Consider the following 21,140-nt stretch of genomic DNA (forward strand, 5'->3'; position numbering starts at 1 on the left):
CCGTCCAATGTAAAGCTAAGAACGGAACTCCGCTCTCAACTGCTTCAACGTCAACTGTCCCTCGACGTTTGCAATCCGCCCGAACAGTATACAGTGATCAGATGGCAATCAGCGACTGGTCTGGGCATTCGGCTATTGTCGAAGACGGCAAGAAGCGGGAGCTGGCGCCTCCAGATATTGCGGCAGTCGATCGATCCGACAACAGGCCTTCCGGTACATACGTAGCGATTCCCATTTCGACGGAGCCCATGGCATCCCGGAGCAAACGATCGTGGCTTCGACGATATTGGATTTTTGTGCTCGCGATGGCCATCCTCATCGTTGGTGGCATCATTGCTGGTGCCGTTGGGGGGATCACTGCTTCTCATCAGGCAGAACAGAGGGGTTCCACCTGAGCTTGTGATGAACAAGAGAATTGTTCGACTCGATGTCCAGAAAGACGATCCATGTAAGTCATTCGAATGAATCGCTCAGCCTATGGTGTCGTTTCTAAAACCAGAAAGTGACTGACGGTGTTGTTGGTGTCAAAGACGTTTATTTCATTCGATACCCCGAACCCTAGCGATTTTTTGGCAGCATCTTCCGATGTGGCTATCAATTTAGAGCCGCCTGTGTTCCGATAATTTGCTTGAAGCGGATTGATCTGCGACTGTCGTCCGGGCCTGACTGCCGGACTGAGAAATCCAGGCATGATGTGGAAGTGGCCCCGGAGAGACTGTTTGGTTGTCTAAGGTCTCACTTAGCACAGAGCACCTAGCTCTTAGTCGACACGAAAATGACGATCGGGACGCTATAGAGGACGAAAAACATTGAAGACGATAATGGGCTGCTCCGGGCGAAAGGAGATTGAGACATCATGGGAGGCAATTTTGCTCCGGGAACTCGCACGCTGTTCATGATCCTACGGGCCGGGACACTGCCCCGCGTCCGTCTCGGGATCGCATTGCTAGAAGATGACCACTCGACATGTCGTTGCACAGACCCAGTAAACTCGGCACTATGCCGATGCAGGTCTATGGCCGCCACATACCCGAGGTAGCGCCAATGAAACCCAAGTAGAGTCCAAGTGGTATCCGTAGGCAGCAGAAGAACTGCTCCTGGGCGGCTCCTGAGCGGCTCTTCTGATCAATCAGCCAATGTGAAGAGATGCAATACTAACGACCAATCCCAAGTGATGTAAAGGCAATGTCAGCTCCAGTAGATGGGTCTATATCAGTCTGGTGTCACATGAGGTTTCAAGCCGGATGGATCTATGGCTTCGGACGACCGGCGGACGAGATAACAGATCTCAAGGATGGGAATCATCCTTGACGGGTTGAGATGACGGATAGGAATTACATCCGTGATTGATAATTTTAGGACTAAATTTCCAGCACATCCCTGGGGAGGTGCCCGATGGAGGTCATCGACAGCTCACCGAGGCCCCATTTTGGCGCTTAGAAGCAGAGGCGGCCGCCCTTGATGCGGGGAATTCTGGGGAAATAGTGTGAATGACCCGCGGGCCGGCCGCAAGGGTCTGGGCCGGTGAACTCTATTCTGACTTGGCAAGGGGTGAGGTTTCGGTAGTTACATTTTGCCCATTATTGAGATCAATGGCCATCGTTCTGTTATTGCCTTATGAAATGTATCGTCTGATCATTCTTAGTATAAGATATAGCTGGAAGATGCCGTTTACAAATGCATTTAACACTACTATCCTCGTCAGCAAACAAGACTTCACACAACATTGCCCCCTCAACTACACAAAGCAATGGCTCCTGGTCGAACAGACGACGAAGCGGCTGAGGTCGCCACCTCATCCAAGACACATGCAATTTCGAATTATGGTCTGGCTACGAAGTGGCCGGAGGCCTACGATCTCGCTGGATCCAATCTGCCATGCCGTCTAGAAGGTGAAATTGGCGACTTAGTAGTCCTGGGAGAAATCCCAAAGGAGATCGACGGCACCTTCTACCGAGTCATGACAGACCCCTTCGTGCCGCCCCATCCCAACAATGTTCCCCTAGACGGCGACGGCAACATCTCAGCATTCCGTATCAAAGATGGGAGAGTCGATATGAAGATGCGCTACGTCGAAACCGAGCGTTACAAGCTCGAGCGCAAGGCCAACAAGGCCTTATTTGGTCTCTATCGCAACCCATTCACCCATCACCCCTGCGTTCGTGCCGCAGTGGATTCCACCGCCAACACCAACGTCGTGTTATGGGCCGATCATTTTCTCGCCCTGAAAGAAGGAGGACTGCCCTATTCAGTTGACCCACAGACCTTGGAAACCATCAAATACGACCCTTTTGGACAAATCATAGCAAAGACATTTACAGCTCACCCCAAGATCGATCCCTACACGAATGAGCTAGTCGTATTCGGCTATGAGGCCAGAGGTCTTGCGTCGCTGGACATTGTCATTTACGCACTGGACAGCAACGGCGTGAAGCACGACGAGCAATGGATCAAGTCACCGTGGTGCGCACCAATCCACGACTGTGCCATCACGCCAAACTGGATCATCCTGGCACTTTGGCCATTCGAAGCTAGCGTGGATCGCATGAAGAAGGGAGGGCACCACTGGGCCTGGGACTATGATCTTCCTGCTACCTTCATCGTAGCCCCCCGTCGAAGTTCGACCAAGCTTCCGCCTGGCTGGCAGCCGGGCGAGAGTCGGGTGTACTCGTGGAAGAACTGCATGCTCATTCACACGGGCGGTGCGTGGGAGAGCGAGGACGGGGAGACGCTGTTCATGGAGACGACTCGTGTGCACGACAATGGCTTTCCATTCTTCCCTACGAACGAAGGAGTTTATCCGGCCCCTAATCCCAAGTCTGATTACGTTCGTTGGACTTTTGATCTCTCCCAGCCCACGAATAGCACGGTTCCAGATCCGGAGATTATTCTCGACATGCCTGCAGAGTTCCCTCGGCTTGATGAGCGTTTCCTGTCGAAGTCATATAACTACGTCTGGATCAATGTCTACATTCACGAAGACCAGAGCGGTGATGGCCATACTATTGTCGAAGGACTGAACGGTCTGGCGATGCACAATTCAAAGACGAAAGAAACCAAGTGCTTCAACGCCGGGCCTGAGTCGTTCTGTCAGGAGCCGATCTTCATACCACGAAGCGATGATGCGCCGGAGGGAGACGGATGGGTCATGACCATGGTTGAGCGCAGAGGTGCCAACAGAAACGAGATTGTGGTGCTGGATACGAAGGATTTCGAAAATCCCATCGCTGTCATTCAGTTGCCCTTCCATGTCAAGGCACAGGTCCACGGAAATTGGGTCGATCAGCGCCGGTTGAAGGCGTGGCAAAAGCTGGCGAGGGATGCGGTGCCTGAGCCCATTAGTGGGCAAGGAGCACTGGAGCCATTGTGAATCTAGCCATCATTCCTATAGTTACCCCAAGTCTTCTCTTGAAGGTTGAGCTACAATGATGTTGTGATGCTTGTCTTGGAAGTTTTGAGATGCATGAAGCTACACCGATGGCTATTCTAGATGCCTTTAGGAGCTGCCATCGAGACTTGACCAATAATTCCATTCTTAGTCCTTAGACTAACTCAGTCAGACTCCAGATGAGGAGTCTAGCCAGTACCGCAGTAATCAGCGTACTGCTTGGAACTGGATTCCGGGTTTCCCCACCACTGCAATGTTGTTAGAGGAAACTATAGACTTAATCTCAATTCATTGATAATACTCACCGTGGGAAATGGCACCTCTTTCCCTGATCCACCCGCAACGGCAAAGGTCAAAATGAACATCATGACCTTGGCACCTGCATCGAGACCACCGCCGACGATGTAGTTGTATTTGCCGAACCAGGCAGGATGACGCAAGCGCATGTACCATTGAGACCACAAGCCAACCAGGACCTGAGACCAGATGACAGAAGTAGTTCCAGATGTCGTCTCTGAGGCATTGTGGAATATGACAGGGGTGACGAACTTGCTTACTTCCCAGCCGTAGATAGTCTTGTACTTCTTGGATACAAGCCACAAGGCAACGGGGATAGCAGCCCCGACGACGATGGAGAGAGGAATCCTGAAAGCAGCTGTGAGAAGATGTCAAAGCACCGAGAGTTTCTTTGAGATATTCACCAGCCATAACCATCTTTGCCGAATCCATAGACATACTTGGCGAGAGACCAGGTGACCGCAGTCGTGTTAAGAGACTGAATCTTGCGTCCGCTCCACTAGTCTTGGGTCAGATCTGAGGACCAGAGTTTGAGGTCAAGACCAACTTACAACTTGGGTGCCGATAGGGTCAAGGAGGATTTCTCGGCGATTTGCTACAATTGTGTCCATTATAACGTAGTTCAGAGCTGTCCCAAACAGACTTCCCCAAGTTTGCAGGATGAACATTGTTCTCCACGGGATCTTGAGATACTGGGCCATCTTGAGGTCAGTTGACAAGAATACAGAGAGGACAGTAACCTCGTGACTGAACATCGAGAAGTATAAATTGGCGACAGGTTTTCCGGGTTGAAGTACGCCGCACAGCATCTTGGAAAGGTTGTTCGTGGCGACGCTAGTGCCCAGTAGGCCGTATAAGCACAGCGAAAATGGCGCGACAATGCATCCGAGAAGCTACGAGAACGATAAGAATCATAATAAGATTAGTGGAAAAGGCGAAGTAGACTTACAATGGCGCAAACATACGCCCAGGCATCAAGCGTGGTGTGGCCCTTGATGACGGCTCCAAGGCCAGTGAAGAAGCCGACGAGCAGGATGACAATGTACCACCAGATCGGCACGTCTTTGTAATTTTCTTGCATAATCTTGTAGTGAATATCTGTCTCTTGCTTCTTCCAGGCTTGTTTCAAAGACCGCTTGATGCTGCTAGAGTCAGAAAGGGAGCGATACAAAACTGAGCGGTTTATGGACACTGGACTTACAGTGGCCCGTAAAACAGAGCGATATGAGTCAGTAGCGCTCCTATGGCAGCCATCGCGGCCATATTCGCCCAGATGTTGGACGCCGTCAACCGAGGGAGCCCATGTACCTCCAACGCCTCAGTATCGAGGATCGCGTTTTGCCCAAACACAGCCGTCTGGTTGTAGACCTTGCCAGTCTTCCCGTCAAACATGGCCGTCGACATGAAAGGATACTTCTTGGCACCCCATGCTCCACCGTAGTAGAAACTGAAGCACATGATGTAAGAGAGCACGATGCCCACCCAAGAGTTGGCTTGTTGTAGGAGCGGCAGGGACATGTATCGCGACGTGATGTACTGCCAGTCCAGGGAGAAGTTGAAGATTCCCTGGCCCTCGTTGGAGTTGATGCCTCCAAAGATGGTCATTAGGACCTTCCGAGTTGGTGGCGCGGCCTTCATAGAAGCGAGACATGGGATGGAGATGCCGTTCAGCCAGGGCCAGACGTAGGATACTATGGGCTCCCATATAAACATGCCAATGGAGGTGAAGCCAAACACTCGGAGCCTGTCTTTGTTGTTGCCTTCGGGCTCGCGGTGGAGAGTCTGATAGATGGAGATCATGGGGAGGCATTGCCACCAGACCATCTCACTCGCTGTCTTGGGTCAGAATAGGTCCTCATCTCTGATAATTGGCAAGGGTCCCAAAATATGACTGACGATGAACGATGATGGATCTCAGGATGCCAACGAGACCATATCCGAAGATTGATGCCGAGAAAACTGTCAGAATTGCAGTAGCAGGGTCGGTGCTGCGGTTGTAGAACCTAGTTGTTGTTAAGAAGCGAGCTTTCACGTTGAAGGATAGATTCCAAACTCACAGCCGTTCTGCACCAAACACCTGCACGATTGCAGCGCCATTTCCGCTCGATGTGGAAAGGATCGATGCGACGGCATGTTCCTTCAACCCAAAATGGCCTGGGTTGATAAAGTGAACAACTGGTCCAAGCCATTTCGCTTGCGATGGAAGATACTTTTCCACATGCTGCCGTCGAGGAAGCACAACTGACCAAGCAACTCCGATCACATATGCCATCAAGCACAGAAACCTGACACAAATCGTCAGCATAATGCCTTGGCCCTAGTTGAAGTGGGTTATGCAGCTTACACCGAGGCAAATGAAACATCGACAGGCTTATAAAAGTAACTGTGCGTGGTTGCGTCAGTACGAGACATCAGAAAACGACATGGATTCTTGTTACATTTGATTGATGCAGGCCGCAAGGGCTGTAAGGCCTGTTTAAAGTGAGCTCGCCGAAGCTTCAGTCATTTCACCGAAAATAATCATACCAGAGCCAATGATGAACGATCGAAAGGTACAAGACGCATCTCCATCGTCTTGGGTACTAACGACGTATCTTGCTACATCGTTGCCTTCGCGAATCAGCTGATGTGCAGAACCATGCGCTTCAGTCAAAAGCTCCATGACTTTACATACCATCCCTGATAACGACACCACCATTGACGAGCTTTCTCTCGTCGTCCGACTCATGCCGCTCAGGATCCGTCGTCTTCAGGCCGTCGTCTGACTTGTCGTCCTCCAGAATCAGACGTACATCATTCGAAGCGCCGGCTGCTGGCGAAGGGACACCTGCGTCCAACGCAGTGGCAGTGATAACCGTGTTATCTTTGTAACCCTTCGTGCTCTTCCCGAAGCCTGCCATTTTGACGGAAGCGGGGTATGTCCTCGAGAAAGGCAGGTTCCGTGGAGGTTCTCACACCGCATGGGCTTCTCTCAGTTCCTTATATCACCCATGCAAGGTTACTTGAATGTATGCTCCTCAGGCCCGCAAATCCTCTCACATCACGTCAACGGGGCTATTTTCTTAATTCCGGCAAAAGCCCACTGACTTAACGCAGCCAAGCATTCGGTATCGGTCAAGCTAAAGTCATGGTCCGCTCGCCGTCCCAAAATCGCGGTACCTCGTTGTGATCGTCCGAGTGCGGACGTTAATTTTACGCAATGTCGGACTGCCGCCGACACATGGGGTGGACTACCGGCGGCTAAATTGGATGCCGCATCCAAAAGTCTTTTCGGTTATGGAATGACGCGAGATCCGCCCGGCCAGTCGCCATCGTGCCTTGCCCCACACAACCCGGTTCGGCTCCGACATGTCGGGGTGGCCCTGTGTTCAGAAAGATGCCAAGGAGTTGTCAAAGTGTTTCCTGAGTAATGCACGAATATCCAATGGACCTCAAACTTGACTTACGTGAACGTTTTTTGGCGCGTCTGGTGACTATCTTCAGCCGAAAGCACGTATGATCATTCAGATCCGGGACGTTGCCGATTACCGGCAGTGTTTTGAGATGGATCTTCCTGCTTCGGTGCTCCAGGAACAGACAGGTAATGTTCTCAAGTCCTTCTTACGGACAAGAGGCCAGCGTCGGTCTTCACTGCAACGATGTCGTTTCTTTCAGGAACAGTGCCATGGCAGATCTATGCTCCTTAGGCGACGGCAACCTTGGACGGCTTGTTTGTGTTGTTTTTAGGGGATTATAGAATGAAGTAGTTTCTCCTGTCTATCCAGATTCTCGTCCTTGATTTTTCCTCTCACATAATTCGCTCACTGGTACCTGCCTTGATCGCTGCCATGATCTTCCCCTCCATCTTCCTCGCCATATTCGTGATGGCCTGCGAAACCATCGCAGCACCACACAAGACCTCTACGGTGCTCGACACCATCCAAAGCAGGATAGAGAAGAAGATACCAGCAAACTCCAAGGCTTCTTGCTCAGATGTTCGCTTCTTCGACCCGAGAGTCCTCATAGAAGAGGGTAGCAAGAAAAAGGATTCGACCCCCTATCTCGTGGCTAAGTGTGACGACGGCAAGGGAGGCCAAATGTGCTCCTGGATGCCCCTGACCGCCTGTTTCGCAAACGCCCACGGCGAAATAGTTTACCGGAGATAGTGAGAAGTTTTCAATGTTTTCTTGTTGAACTTGTTTGCTGGGCACGGTGGTTCGTTCGACTAACTTTTCCCGAAGCGGCGCATTCTTCAAGTCTTGCGTGGATTGCAAGTATGAGAACGTTGGCGCAAACATGAAATGTGAATGCCAGGGTCCCAAGGCTCGGTACAGGCCAGCATCAACTTGAGTAAGTTCCCACTCCTGTCTTGTCTACCGTTTGTGAAGTCTGGAGCATTCGCTCAACTACTGGGAAAACAGACGAGTGAATGGACAATAGGGGAGGACAGCTAGGGTGCCACAGATTTGGAGGGAACGTAATTGATTGTACTGTGCATGAGATGATGGCAACCCGCTTTCATACAACTCCCGATGTCATCCCAGATGAGCCGAAATGGGCTTTCAAGGGCGGCTTGTGAGAAAGCATGGCTAAACCTTTGTTGGGGCCAGTTATCGAGCTTGGGTATACTAGCAAACAGGTCGTTCTTTCATCGATTTTTTTCATGAAAGGGAGCATGTACGACGTATCTGGAGTATCATGTTATGGCAGCTGTTGTCTTGGAAGCCCTCGTGGTTCTGAGGGTGGTAGCATTCACCCAAATACCATCCAATCGTCATGTCGACCTCGTGGCCAACAACCTCGAGGCGGCCAACCAGATCAATATCACACAGGCCAATCGAGTGGATTGAACCGAAGCTTAGAAGGCCATGCCTGTGATCTGCTGGGCCCATTCACCACGTCGGAACCTTACCGAGACTCTAATACATAACAGCTGCTACCTCCGTCATTGACTCGGCTTTTTGCCTGATTAAGTAGAGGCCAGAGCTGACCTACGATAATGCACTTTCACCCTAGCTGTGTATTTCGTTCTGACAAGCAAGAGAATCAACACCACGATGAAGTGCTTTGTAGTACTCCTCGCTGCCACAACGTTGGCAATGACAGCCCCAGCCGACCTCGAAAAGTCGAAGAATGACGACAACTTCCTCCACAACTGCGATTTCGTCAACTTCGGTCTCGGCGACAATGACCAGAAACCTTGGATCCACTACTCGTGCCCCTTGAACAAACCACCCTACATGCAATGTTCCCGTCTGGAACTCAACGACTGCATCATCAACGATCACGGAGTCCTGCGTGGACAAGAAAAGTAAGATCCAGAGGGAAATCGTGGCATAAGACCCTTGACGCTAATCACGGTGCCATAGGGGAGGGTTCGCAAAAAGCTGTAAGGACTGCGTCTACCTTCACGAGATTGGCAACCTCATCTGCCAGTGCGCATTCGGAAACCCAATCCAGTTCCGCGAGACCCATAGATACCTTGGTGAGTACAGCTATAAGAGCATGGAGCCATATAATGCCATGCCTATGCTCTTTCTGCTAACGCATGAAAATAGACCAGGATGTGTGGCTCTCTGGCAGTAAGCTAGGTTGCTTCGGAATGAAGTCTAGCAGCAAATGTTGAGTGGTATTGGGTAGTCCGAGACACACGACCTTTGTGCTGATTCAGGAGAAACCATGCAAGGCTGGGGAGACTTCCATAAGGTAGCTATACAATACAATTACTTCATGGTCGTTGTTTGCGGTGAGCTTCGCACGTAGAAAGTGGTGACTTCTCGGAGATTACCATCCGGAAGCCAATTAGAATATGCTGCCCGTAGAATATGGTAGCCTTCAATGGAACATCGAAGAGTTAAATCGCCACATCGGAACGGAAAGCAGACAGGCGGGTCAATTGAATGAAAATCCACTTAAACTTCAGGACTTTGACGCGCCGACGCGTTGACGAGAAGACTGACCAGGGCATCGAAATTCTACTAAGCGAGCCGAGGGGTCGTCATGCACTTAAACGATGGCTGCGAGGGCTCCACACAATGCGGCTACAAAAATCTGATCGCGCCTCTTTCTCTCCCTCAATCTTCCACTTTCGTCCTCACGCTTTCTCCTTTCCTGCCCACTGCGGCACCTCAAAAGCAACCCCCCGAGCACATTCCGAGAAAGGCGCTGTTTGGTCCGCTTGAAAAAGCAGCCATGGGCGCGGTTCATCTCTACCTCATTCGCCACGGCGAATCCGTCGATAATGTCGCGAACCTCTAGTACGCATTTCCCACACCGACACAATACCACTTTTTGTGAGCCTGCCGGATTCTAGTCTGGGTCGCAGCTTTCTTTTTCGTCTCTTAGCGAAAAGTCAAACTTGTCACCCATTCTAATTAGCAGCGCGCTCTTTGTGGGCGTGGCGCGTGTTTGCAGTGCTGGGTCTCGCGACGCACCTTTGACGAACCATGGCGTCTTGCAAGCCAAGCGCCTGGGTGAACATCTCGCGACGCGAACCGCTGCGGCCTCGGCCCCCATCACGCATGTCTTTTCGTCGAATCTTCAAAGAGCCCACCGCACTGCGATGCTAGCAGCCCACACTGGCGATGCCGATGCCCAGGCATCGTCTAGTACCGACGCTGGGTCCATACCCTCAACGGTTGGAGTGGCCCCGCTGCAGTTAGCAGAGCTCCGGGAGAAACATTTTGGAACAGGCGAGGGTCAGAGGTTCGGCGCCCGGTCGTCTGGAAAGAGACATGAAGGCGCCGAAGACCACGACTCGATGCGCGTGCGTGCGGAGCGGTTCGTTGACGAGTACCTCGCTCCTCTCTTCGCTTGCGTCGAAGGAGAGCGAGATGAAGAGCAAGAGGGTGCCAGCAACGGTACGGAGAGCATCATCATTGTTGCCCATGGCATCATCCTGGGCGTGCTGGCGAGGGTTCTCCTTGCCGCTGGCAACTTTGGATCTTTGGCAACCGGCACGTCGGACCAGCAACAGCGTTTCTCGTGGTGCAACACCGGTTATCTCTTGATTCACATCAAGTCGATGCCGGCAGTCGATGCGAAAGAGTCTGCTGGTCTGCGAAGCGGTACGCAGGAACCCAGATGGCCCCATCTGAAGCTTGAAATTGTGGAAGTCAACTGCACTGAACACCTTCGCGGTTTGAAAAAGACGCGCGGAGGGATTGGCAGCGCAAAATTTGACGAGAAGCAGAAGACGCTCAGCGCGTTCTTCAAACCGACTGCATCCAAACGGAAGCACGAGGACAGCTGAATGGACAGAGTTGGCTACCCCATGAGAGTTTTACTCACCCGTCCTATCTTGGTCAATTAACAAATGGTATGTGTACAATTTTCATTTCGTCACCAACCCCTTAGAGGTGCGCTTTTCATGATGAGGCAAGAAATTCACAGACCTGTACCGAAAGTATACATGTGGAAACAACTTCAGTCCAACCGCTGTCTGACATACAAGCGCTATTCACCTCCATTTGTTACTGATCACTTTGAGGATCCTTGGCTAACATCAAAAAGCCTTCACAGAGCACAAGACGCCCAAGGCAAACCCACACTTGAATCATCAAGAGCCTCTGCAGAGTAAAATACGCTCAGAGGAAACCAATCCATTTGAACCACGGCACTGCACCTACGAGTCTTGCGCTCGCTATTGTCGGTGGCCCTATGTCTTCTGGAGGCGGGATTCTGGTCTATCAGTCAGGCGCACCGAAGACACAGGGCCGAAATAAACACATGTCAGAAACCAAACTGTCTACAAGCAAAGCGGGACAAATGTCAGATGCACACTGCCTATAATCAAAGCGTAACATGACCATCGATGAGTGCTGGAGGGTTCGAACCCCTCATCCCGTGGCCAGGGGGGCCGGTACTCATCAGTCACCTCGGCGGCCTTTTCAACAAGGGCTTTGCTTCAGGGTGTAAATACTAAACTCTTTTCACGGGAATTATCACTTGTCTTTGAAGTTTCTGAGATACGTATCGGGCTGAATATTGATGCCGGCGTCGTGGGAGAGGAAGAGTTTTAAAGTCTAGATAGGTACTTCATTCCGAAAATGAATAGAAACAGAAGTAGTCAACGTAAGAAACCACTTTTATGGTCTTCATTATCAATTTGCATTGGGAGTTTGGTACCATGAAGCCATATCTGCCGAAATGATGGAATCCTACCCCACAACCGTGAATGCCATGCTGACACAATCATCTAGTCATTATTCATACAAAACAAACCACTCCTGTCCTATTCTTACCCTATACATCCGTACTCCATTCGTCCGTCTCCGTGAAGATCTTGTAGATCCTCTTACTGACAGCCTTCCCAATGGCCCGATCCGAAAAACCGCCATCCTTATTCGTACTCTTGCGGCAGTTCTCCAGACAAAGCGGCCCTCGCTCCTCAAACGCCTTGACCAGCTCCCCGACCGTCCCAAACTCGGACACGATGCCGTACGCCACGGGCTGCGTGACGCGCACAATCTCCTGCAGCATCCGCACGTAGGTATCTTTGACGTCCTCGCCCGTGCGGACCTGACCTGTCTCCATGCAGAAGCCGGCGCCCGCGGCGTTGGTCGCCTCGCGCTGCTTCCGGTACGGCACCGTCGAGATGTGCTGCGTGAAGACTGCGACCCACTGCGCCGTCTCGACGGCCGCGGCGGTGTGATGGATCAGCACGTCGTACATGACCTGCAGCTGGAGCAGGGCGTCTTCGACCGAGTCTTCGTCAATGTACTCCTGCGGCTGCTGATTCTTGCGCCGCCGCGGTTGAGGGGCGGGAGCGGCTGCACTCGTCGAAGCCTGGGCATCTCCTGCTGTTGTAGCATCTTCGCCGCGAACGGCAGATGCGAATTGTCGGTTCCGAATGTTGCGATTCTTTCTCATCCAAGGGTTGAGGCCTTCGATTAGATAGATGAGCCGTTCCTGTGGGAAATGTTGCTTCATCTTGGAGACGTGGGCCTCGAGGTTGTTACCCTCGGGTCCCAGGGCGTATGTGACAAATTCAGACGCAGTGACAATGACAAGCGCGAAGTTGTCTGGTTCAATGCGCATAGGAATCGGCTCCCAGTGCCCGAGCTCGTCGTTGAACCGACTTGCAACTTTTCTCCTCCACTTAACCACGTTGTCCACGGGACTCTCCCAGGTAGAGTGCTGCGCGTCGAGGTCTTTTAACAATGTCTGTATTTGAAGCGTCATGGCCGGGGGCAGGCTAGCCGGGAGGTCTGCAATCATTTCGGGGGTTGACACCTTCTTGTCGGTCCTGATCTTGTTGACCTCTGCCAGCGCAGCCGCTCGTTCCTTTTCCTTGGCCTTTTGCTCCCTGGCAGCATCTTTCTCTTGCTTCTTGCGTTCCTTTTCTCTCTCTCGTTCCGCAGCTTTCGCTTCTTTCTCTCTCGTCTTTTCTTCCACTGTTTTTGTCGTCGGTGCGCGGCTGGTACTCGGTTTCGAGGTGGCTTTCGATGGCGCCTTTGAGGTGGTTCGTGAAGCTGGCTTTTTCGTATACAATCGTGCTTTGAGTTTCGAAACATCAAAGTTATCGAGGTCTGGAAACTCTCCGTCCGAGTCGGCATCGAGACCGCGGGCTGCAGGCTCCGGCTCAGAGTCGCTGAGATTAATCACAGCGCTAGCGGCTTTGGTCATGGTCTTTCGCGGTGGAGGAGGAGAGCTCTCGAATGGATCACTTCTGGTCTTTAGCTCGGGCGCAGAGCTCGAGATGGGGTCCCAATGAGCCTTTCGTCTGGGCGGTGAGACGGCCTTCTCTTTTCCCTTGACCGCAGTCCCAGCTAATGTTCTTGTATCTGGTGGTTTCATAGTCTCCGTCGGCGCTCGTCTCGGTGAGCTGGCAAATGGGTCGCCATCGTCATCGTCTAGAGTTATTGCACACGGCTGTGGTATCGTTTTCCGTGCCACAGGTGGCGAACTCGCAAAGGGATCATCGGAGCTTAATTGGTAGTTTATGTGGCCGGTCCCGGTGGCTGTAGCATTCGTCGGGCGCGGGTTCTCGCATACCGGCGCAGGCTGCGCTGAAGGCGGCAGTGCTGCGAACGGGTCATCGGAGTCAAGCCTATCCACCGTCGTTGAAGCAGCTGGAGCAGTTGTCCTCGGTCGAGAGAAGACACCGGGAGAACTTGAGAATTCGATTGGTTCCACAACTGAACGTACACGTCGCAAACCGTCACCCTGCTTCTCAGGCGGCCGGGTGTCGTGATTAGTGGCGGAATGGGAGCGGTCGAAGGAGGATCTGCGGCTGCGACGAGGAGACGAGAGTCGTGGTCTTTTGCGCTCTCGTGGTTCGTTGTTCAACCCATTTTCAATTGGTAGGCTGCTTTCGAGATCGATAGTCGTATCAAAGTCGTCCGAGTTGAAGTAAATGGGCGTATTCACATGAACAATTTCCTCTCGTGCACGTTTTGTTGCTGAATTTGTCAATGACGGGGACGTCGCTTTCGGCAGTACGGACGGGACAATCTCTGGTGATTCGGCTGTTAAATCAAACACATCTTCGTCGCCGTATGCCAGTGCCGTTGCGACAGCTACAACAGCCGGTGGCGCAGGACGAGATAGTGGGGGTCTTGCGTTCGCAGAAGAGGGCCCCGAGGGGCTGCTGGAGAGAAGGTCGATCACTTCGGCAGGCATGGCTCTTAGTGATTTGAATCGTTCTTGGCCAGCCTGCGACTATGAGGCGTCGTGAATACGGTGGAGGGCACCTAGGGCATGTTGGAGATGCACCATCGACCGCATGTAATCTCGATGTCATCGACACAGATTCACGGCGCAAAGTCGCGTCTCGCCTTGCGCAGGTGGGGCATCGGGGCAATCGGACGGGTCAGCGCCGATGGTCCTAGCGCGAACCAGTCACGTAAGTCACGTGAGAATGACTGCCGTGCTCTGTCAGCGGCATCTTCGCAGCTGCTCCTCAACACCAAATGCCAGATCAGACCCTGGATCATCTGCTTCAGACTCTCCCGCCTCCTAGATCCGCTGAATCGTTCCTCCACATGATCTCTAGCTTTGGTGAGCAATCTCTGTTCAAGAGGACTGTCTAGATTGGGTCTTTGCCCCGAATGCCATCTGATCCCCATCGGATGCAATACCCAGTATCCCACCGGCCCTCTCCCGTTGGCGTCCCCAAGCGACGTGGGATTGGTTATGCTGCATGCATAGAACAAGCTTCCAGTCTTCAGACTTCTCGAGTTCGGTGTCGGTACGGAGTAATTCTGCTACGGAGACTTCCAACATTAGCTACACAGACGCGTATGAGGATTCAACCGCTTCGAGAATGCATGATCCCCCGCGCTGGCAGTGCACCACGTAGCATGCCGCACGATGGCCACTACCATAATCCACGATGAGGAGCGAATCCGACTGCGACTCGACGATCGAAACCTATGCTAGTATCATGCCACAATCCTCAAAAGACATGCGAAGCCGGGCGTACGATTCCTGCCAAGAGGTCCGACCGTCGAGGGGGTAGTGCAGGACGGCGGCCCGACGACTTGACAGGCTGATCGCCTTGCCGCGGGATTGAATGGCTGAGCGATGGGTCACTGGGCTCCTTCTCCCACGTGTCGACGCATGAAACAACGGTTCAATTTCCCCAGTTAGCAGAGCCCCCGGACCGAGCCCTATCTCTACTTGAACAAGCCCCCGTCATGAGGAGAATCGTTCGTGCTCCCGTGTGAGAATAGGGTGCATTTTGTGTCCGTTCGGACAGCTATCTCATCACAGGGTGAGATGGGGTTCCCCCATACCCGAGCGAATTAGCGACGATATGGAATCCCACCTACTACGTACAGAGGTCTAATCGCGCGCACGGCCGGCTAGGATGTCAATAGCCGAACCAAGAACTTGAAGGTTGTAGTTGAGCAGCAGGGGGTTCTGCCGAGACGAGGTGCCAGTCAATGGTAACCCAATCCTCCTTGCTGGTGCAGGATACTTGCGGGTGATGAATCCACAAAGAGCCAAAAGCGCAGTAGAATATTCAAGATGCATCAGAGCTAGCATCTACGACCCCTCGAGGTTGCAATACGCCGACTTCGCTTCTTCTTGATGCAGGACTTCGTCCAGTGTTACCATTTCGGCGAATGAATATGTTCCAGAAGTTTCATGATGTGCCTCCTGTAACCCATGTAAGCATTCGCTCAATTCTCGTGTTTGCGATGCAAAGCGCGATAGTGCCATGAACAGGTGGCAATGATCTGAAAACCTATGGCCAATACGCAGTCGTGTAGATTTTGTACTGTGGGCTTGACCTGGCCTTGAGGGCTGCGTCGATCATCAGGGGCAATCACAAGGACAACTCTGTCCAGCTACTATGGTGCTGAGACCAACGTCAATCTCTTCAAGATTGGCTTCGGCGCTTTGCAACAACGCAGAAGATGCTCAATTTGTACTTGAACGCCGTCAGAGTGTCCCACAAGCAGTTGTAACAAGCTCAGATTAGTAGGTTTTGTGGGCGTAGCGTTTCTTGCACATCTCTCTCACGCTTGAGTTCCCAGACCCGCGCATCGCGCGCTTTTTCGGCGAGGAACAGATCTGAAATCAGTCTGGCTTCAGTTTGGCACGTAATGGCCTCGCTCTTCGAAGTAGACCGATAGCAGTAGAAGCGATTATTTCTCCAGATGAGACAACGTTGATTCTATCTCAACGAAATACCCGAGTGGGGCTTGCCCACCGGCTTCGGTCCAGGCTCGCTAGAATCGAACAGCTCGGTGCGGCCCCGTTTAATCAGACCTGGAAGCATTTCATTACGGCGCCGAAGTGGATCGTCATCCGGAGCGATTTACGGAGAAGAGATTTGATTCGCGGTACCAACATACCCATCGAGACATGATAAGGCAACACTCCACGAACATTGGGTTTCTCGCTAGCGCTTATCAACCTACTTGAATTGCGGTTAGTGATCCGGGTAAGGAGGAAAGTAAGCCATTGAGTTTCGGATAACGGTCAAATTTAGTTTGGGACGGAAAGCTAGGAGCAACAATTTTGTTGTTGGTCAGCCGCCTCCTTCTCTCTCTTCCATAGTAAACAAGTCTGGCCTCGCTGTCAACTACCATTACAGTCCATGTCGCCTAGTGAGTTGCGCCGTATCAAAGGCTGACCCAGGAACTATTCGGCGAGAGAACAGTACGCATCTGAAAGATTGAGATGATGTCCGATGACCCGTCCATCCACGCGCCCCACACACAGAACCAGCAACCTTTCTCTTATAGCTTTTGTAGTCTATCAGCCCTTCGCCTGGGTATTTAGCCCAAAAATGATCTCAAGTTTGATGTCAAAGTGTAGGTCGCCGACCGCCTTATCACATAAGAATCGGCTGCCGGCCGTCGGATTGGCTTGGCTCTAACACATTAATAGTGCTGTCGATCGTCAAAGCACACCGGGGCGGACGAAAGGGATTTGGGGTAAAATCGCGAACATCAGATGGAGATCACGCCTTACGCCGATGGTTTCTGCCCTCTCTACGCCGTAGACAGCTCTACTCCGGCGAGAGCGAGTCAGGGAAACCGACACCGAGGTCCTCGCATACCCCCTTGTTCTCCGCGTATCTGCGCCTTTGTGCATGCAAACAACATCCAACTCTTGCAGACTTCGGCTGGCTAAACCATGGAGTGTTTCAACGATACCGATTTTCGAAACCTTAACCCGACTCATCGTTGTTAACCCTATTTAAAGACTAAGGTAGACAAGGGACGAAGCGCATTCTTTGCTTTATAGGACGGGAGCAACCACACAATTACCATCCAGAGTCCGTCTACGCTCCACCCGGTCACATATACCATTTTGCTGCCCAATGGCTCCGAACTCCACCGGGCCCGAGATTCTTGGCCGCCCATATATGTATTGAGCAAAAGCGTCTCCTACGACAAACACGTTATTGAGAGCATTGTAGAGGAGAGGCTCTCGTCAAACACCATCGACCAAGGAACCCATGAATGGGGAGCAGCGCTCTTTGCATTGCCGACACGATTCGGTCCGCTCCTCGCCCTCCATTTTTTCCCACCAACCCCAAACCGACATATTCGCAAGCGAGCGAACGGAACACATGATCTAGGAGCAAGTTAGCCACGAACTAAACGCACAAACCATGGCAGACAACATCAAAGGCGCCCTGGACCTCACCCGCCAGGAGGCAATGGCCATCGCCGCCCTCGCCACAGCAGGAATCTACAACGCCGTCGAAATCTACGTCCTCATCTTCAGCACCTTCCGCCAGCGCCGCGGCCGCTACTTCTGGAGCATGATCGTCGCCAACACGGGCATCTCTGTTCACGCCATCGTCTCGCTGATCCGCTACCTCAGTCGCGGCGGAACCGTCGTCCCGGGCGCGTTCGCGCTGATGGCTTGGTGCGCCATGGTGACAGGTCAGTCTGTCGTGCTGTGGTCGCGGTTGCACCTCGTCGTGTACAACCGCACGTCGATACGTCTCGTGCTAGCCATGATCGTCGCCAACGGGTGCGCGATACATATCCCCATGGCGGTGCTGTGGGTTCTGTGCTGGGCGACGCCGGCGGGGGAGCAGGGAGGTTGGATCGAGCGGTACGGCGTGTATGAAAAGGTGTCGATTGTGGTGTTTACGCTGCAGGAGACGTTCATCACGGGGATATTTGCGCGGCAAGGGTTTTTCAATCTGAAGCCTCTGTTCGCGTTTAAGACGCGGGCGGCCAAGCTGATATCGTGGTATTTGCTTGGTCTCTTCGTCCTCGTCTTCTTACTGGATGTTGGGCTTATCGTGCTCGAGTACACCAACAACTTTATGTTCCAGACGACAAGCAAGCCCCTGGTCTACAGTATCAAGCTCAAAGTCGAGTTCACGGTACTGAACAAGCTGCTCGCGTTTACAAAGATGAACTCATGCGATTGCCACCATTTGGATGATACGCCGGGCGGGTACACAAAGGGTCTCATTACGCAGGACACCACAGGCACGACGAAGGGTTTGACGCCGGCACAGAGGGAGATGATGCAGGGTGGAGGGTCGATGGTGTCGCCCGAGCCGGATCGGCCGGATCACATATTTGACGGTACGAGGCCGGTGTCCGTTGAGGAGAGGACGTGACGTTTGGCGCGGCCAGTTTTACGGTAGCATTTTGTAATCCCCTGAAAATCTTCCAGAAACCACCTACAGCGAGTTAGATACCCTATTTTGAAGCAATTAGCTATCAGGCCTTACAAAAGCAAACTACTAAGATGATGAGAACTAGATCTTTTTTCACACATATCCCTCGATCTTCATTGCAGTTCAGTTTACGAGCACCGCCCGTCAATCGATCAGCGTGACACAACGCAGTGCTGCTGGCATGTCGAGGGCTTATGGTTGACAAGGGTCTCTCCTGTTATGACTCGTTTCGAGCGACTCGCCAGACTGCAAATAAGGTTGGCGATTGTGTCATTTGCACCAAAGCTTTCTTGTTTCTGCTGTCACCGAAGCAAACGCCGACCAAGGCACATCCATGGTCCCCTTGAACGCTGAACACCGACATCAGCGTACGAATACAGGCGTGACAGGGTCATTTTTGGGGGTCCTTCCATCGTTCACCTAAATGGTATTGCGAACATATCTTGATTAAGATTCTCAACTTACCATATCGCCACAACCGTCACGAAGATAATGGAACTCTCTCATAGACATGGCATTTGCAGTTACAAGACTTAGTGGCAAGTTCGCACTCATCGTCAAATCTTTACCGTTTTATTCATGTTCAAGAATTGGTACTGTCATGGTCCAAAACTCCAGAGAACGTACCTATCAATGCAAAGTCAAGTCGGGGGTCTTGGATCAACCAATGAAGCAGGAATGCAAACACCATTGATAAACTAATAATGTCTGGGCATTTGTGAGAGCGTCGCTCTTAGCAGGCTACGAGGACCAATTTAGGTACCGAAACTATTCCTAGCCTCCTTCGAGTCTGGTATCGCGACTTTCCCGCGCGGAGTCTGAGGAATCAGACGACTTCAACAAGTACCGCTTGGAATACCTGGAGAGGAGCTACATTGCCGTTGCCAAATGGATGCCTTCCTTGTATGAATCTTTAGAAGGCTTACGTTTGTGACCTTAATCACTTAATGAAACGCGAATCTTCCTGATTTGGTTAACGCTAAGAAAGACTTGTCAACTTCCTTAGGGATAAGCACGCATGCCAACTTAGGTTTAAGCATTTAAAACAGTCGATCAAAAAGATTCCAATATAAATCTTGGATCAGATCAACTGCAGCATTTTATCTGGCCAGTTGTTACATTCGGCTTCTGAAGGCAGCTGTCAAAGATAAGAGCAGGATAGATACTGATCTCATCATGCTAGCTCGCACAATGATGTGCGCAGGAAGTCACAAAGGGTTTGATACATTTATAAGCAGCAAAAGTAAGTCGACTCGTATCTTGTGGTCATTCGAAAATGACTTGTAATCATACAGAAACTAGGTTACCAAAGTAAGTGAGGCTTGATAGTAATTTATATAAGAGTCCTTAAGTCTTACTATCGGATTAAAAGTCCAATTCGACCGCGGCATATAGCCGACTACGCAGGGGCCAATTAGGGGCCCTATTTACGATTATCGTAGCCAGCCTAACCTACGGTTAGAACCTCCTTTTTATACCTACGTAGATATTTATATAGTTTAATTAATCTCTTTGTTAACTACGGTTCGAACTAACTACCCTATAATAGGGATATTAATACTTACCAAGGGTTATCATAATACTTTCTGCTAAATAACCGATAATTCCATTCTCTACGCCGCCAACTTAAGTAGAATTCTAGGCCTACTCCTTTACGAGGCCCCCTAGTCTTTATGTACTATAAGGTAGCATTTACTCGTTACGACTTATAACGAGCACTTATCCATACCTAAGACGACTAGAGTAGATAAACATAGTATAAAAAGGAGCAGCGAGCACCAAGGGTCTAAAGGATAAATATCCCTATCAAGAGCCAATTATTAGTACACAGCCGGCCTTCATAGCTCCTATTTGTAGGTAGCTAAGTATTACTATAATAGCTAATTCAAAGCCCAAACGAAACTCTTAAGCTTTCTTAGCTTTCTACGTGAAAAAATAGTGGCCTTAAATAGTAGAGGGATGGATAGCGAAGTAGAAACTCGATTTACTATAAGAAAGTAATTTCGATACTTATATTAGATTAGAAGTCTAATTCGACCGCGGCATATAGCCAACTGCGCAGGGGCTAATTAGGGGCCCTATTTACGATTATTATAGCTAGCCTAACTTATAGTTAGAACCTCTTTTTTATACTTACGCAGATATTTATATAGTTTAATTAATCTCTTCGTTAACTACGGTTCGAACTAACTACCCTATAATAAGGATACTAATACTAATTAGTAGTTAAACTTTATTATTATAGATCGGTAAGGTATCTTACTATATAAAAGAGACGACTTCTTAATACCGCACGGGATAGGAGATTCGTACTAATTAACCTTATAGAAGTAAACGAAAAAGGGGGCGATTCTTAAATACCGCACGGAA

The 21,140-nt window shown here is 51.1% G+C and overlaps 10 protein-coding genes across 10 annotated transcripts; 7 read left to right on the forward strand and 3 right to left on the reverse strand.

Moving 5' to 3' along the window:
* Nucleotides 1-101: 101 nt before the first annotated feature.
* CLUP02_01631 (uncharacterized protein) lies at nt 102-395 on the forward strand (the record flags this gene model as incomplete). The annotated part of the gene is made up of 1 exon (XM_049280670.1): nt 102-395. The coding sequence occupies one exon, from the start codon at nt 102-104 to the stop codon at nt 393-395; it is 294 nt and encodes a 97-aa protein (XP_049136627.1).
* An 80-nt stretch (nt 396-475) lies between these two features.
* CLUP02_01632 (uncharacterized protein) lies at nt 476-1,600 on the reverse strand (the record flags this gene model as incomplete). Its single annotated transcript, XM_049280671.1, has 6 exons — nt 476-715; nt 772-997; nt 1,027-1,154; nt 1,228-1,380; nt 1,418-1,516; nt 1,571-1,600. The coding sequence occupies 6 exons, from the start codon at nt 1,598-1,600 to the stop codon at nt 476-478; spliced, it is 876 nt and encodes a 291-aa protein (XP_049136628.1).
* A 150-nt stretch (nt 1,601-1,750) lies between these two features.
* Nucleotides 1,751-3,370, forward strand: CLUP02_01633 (isoeugenol monooxygenase; the record flags this gene model as incomplete). Its single annotated transcript, XM_049280672.1, has 1 exon — nt 1,751-3,370. One exon carries the CDS (start codon nt 1,751-1,753, stop codon nt 3,368-3,370), a length of 1,620 nt encoding a protein of 539 aa, XP_049136629.1.
* Nucleotides 3,371-3,576: 206 nt separating this feature from the next.
* Nucleotides 3,577-6,585, reverse strand: CLUP02_01634 (oligopeptide transporter 8; the record flags this gene model as incomplete). The annotated part of the gene is made up of 12 exons (XM_049280673.1): nt 3,577-3,636; nt 3,694-4,033; nt 4,090-4,184; nt 4,237-4,578; nt 4,635-4,827; nt 4,887-5,517; nt 5,582-5,688; nt 5,743-5,970; nt 6,030-6,068; nt 6,124-6,157; nt 6,212-6,295; nt 6,360-6,585. The coding sequence occupies 12 exons, from the start codon at nt 6,583-6,585 to the stop codon at nt 3,577-3,579; spliced, it is 2,379 nt and encodes a 792-aa protein (XP_049136630.1).
* Nucleotides 6,586-7,512: 927 nt separating this feature from the next.
* Nucleotides 7,513-8,014, forward strand: CLUP02_01635 (uncharacterized protein; the record flags this gene model as incomplete). The annotated part of the gene is made up of 2 exons (XM_049280674.1): nt 7,513-7,829; nt 7,906-8,014. 2 exons carry the CDS (start codon nt 7,513-7,515, stop codon nt 8,012-8,014), a joined length of 426 nt encoding a protein of 141 aa, XP_049136631.1.
* A 749-nt stretch (nt 8,015-8,763) lies between these two features.
* On the forward strand, nt 8,764-9,290 carry CLUP02_01636 (uncharacterized protein; the record flags this gene model as incomplete). Its single annotated transcript, XM_049280675.1, has 3 exons — nt 8,764-8,975; nt 9,034-9,149; nt 9,223-9,290. 3 exons carry the CDS (start codon nt 8,764-8,766, stop codon nt 9,288-9,290), a joined length of 396 nt encoding a protein of 131 aa, XP_049136632.1.
* Nucleotides 9,291-9,664: 374 nt separating this feature from the next.
* On the forward strand, nt 9,665-10,916 carry CLUP02_01637 (phosphoglycerate mutase; the record flags this gene model as incomplete). The annotated part of the gene is made up of 2 exons (XM_049280676.1): nt 9,665-9,907; nt 9,978-10,916. 2 exons carry the CDS (start codon nt 9,665-9,667, stop codon nt 10,914-10,916), a joined length of 1,182 nt encoding a protein of 393 aa, XP_049136633.1.
* A 120-nt stretch (nt 10,917-11,036) lies between these two features.
* On the forward strand, nt 11,037-11,455 carry CLUP02_01638 (uncharacterized protein; the record flags this gene model as incomplete). The annotated part of the gene is made up of 2 exons (XM_049280677.1): nt 11,037-11,239; nt 11,296-11,455. The coding sequence occupies 2 exons, from the start codon at nt 11,037-11,039 to the stop codon at nt 11,453-11,455; spliced, it is 363 nt and encodes a 120-aa protein (XP_049136634.1).
* Nucleotides 11,456-11,908: 453 nt separating this feature from the next.
* Nucleotides 11,909-14,287, reverse strand: CLUP02_01639 (ERCC4 domain-containing protein; the record flags this gene model as incomplete). Its single annotated transcript, XM_049280678.1, has 1 exon — nt 11,909-14,287. The coding sequence occupies one exon, from the start codon at nt 14,285-14,287 to the stop codon at nt 11,909-11,911; it is 2,379 nt and encodes a 792-aa protein (XP_049136635.1).
* Nucleotides 14,288-17,738: 3,451 nt separating this feature from the next.
* On the forward strand, nt 17,739-18,710 carry CLUP02_01640 (uncharacterized protein; the record flags this gene model as incomplete). Its single annotated transcript, XM_049280679.1, has 1 exon — nt 17,739-18,710. The coding sequence occupies one exon, from the start codon at nt 17,739-17,741 to the stop codon at nt 18,708-18,710; it is 972 nt and encodes a 323-aa protein (XP_049136636.1).
* Between the last annotated feature and the right edge of the window lie 2,430 nt (nt 18,711-21,140).

Source organism: Colletotrichum lupini, chromosome 1 (assembly GCF_023278565.1).
Source record: "Colletotrichum lupini chromosome 1, complete sequence".
NCBI classification, from domain to species: domain Eukaryota; kingdom Fungi; phylum Ascomycota; class Sordariomycetes; order Glomerellales; family Glomerellaceae; genus Colletotrichum; species Colletotrichum lupini.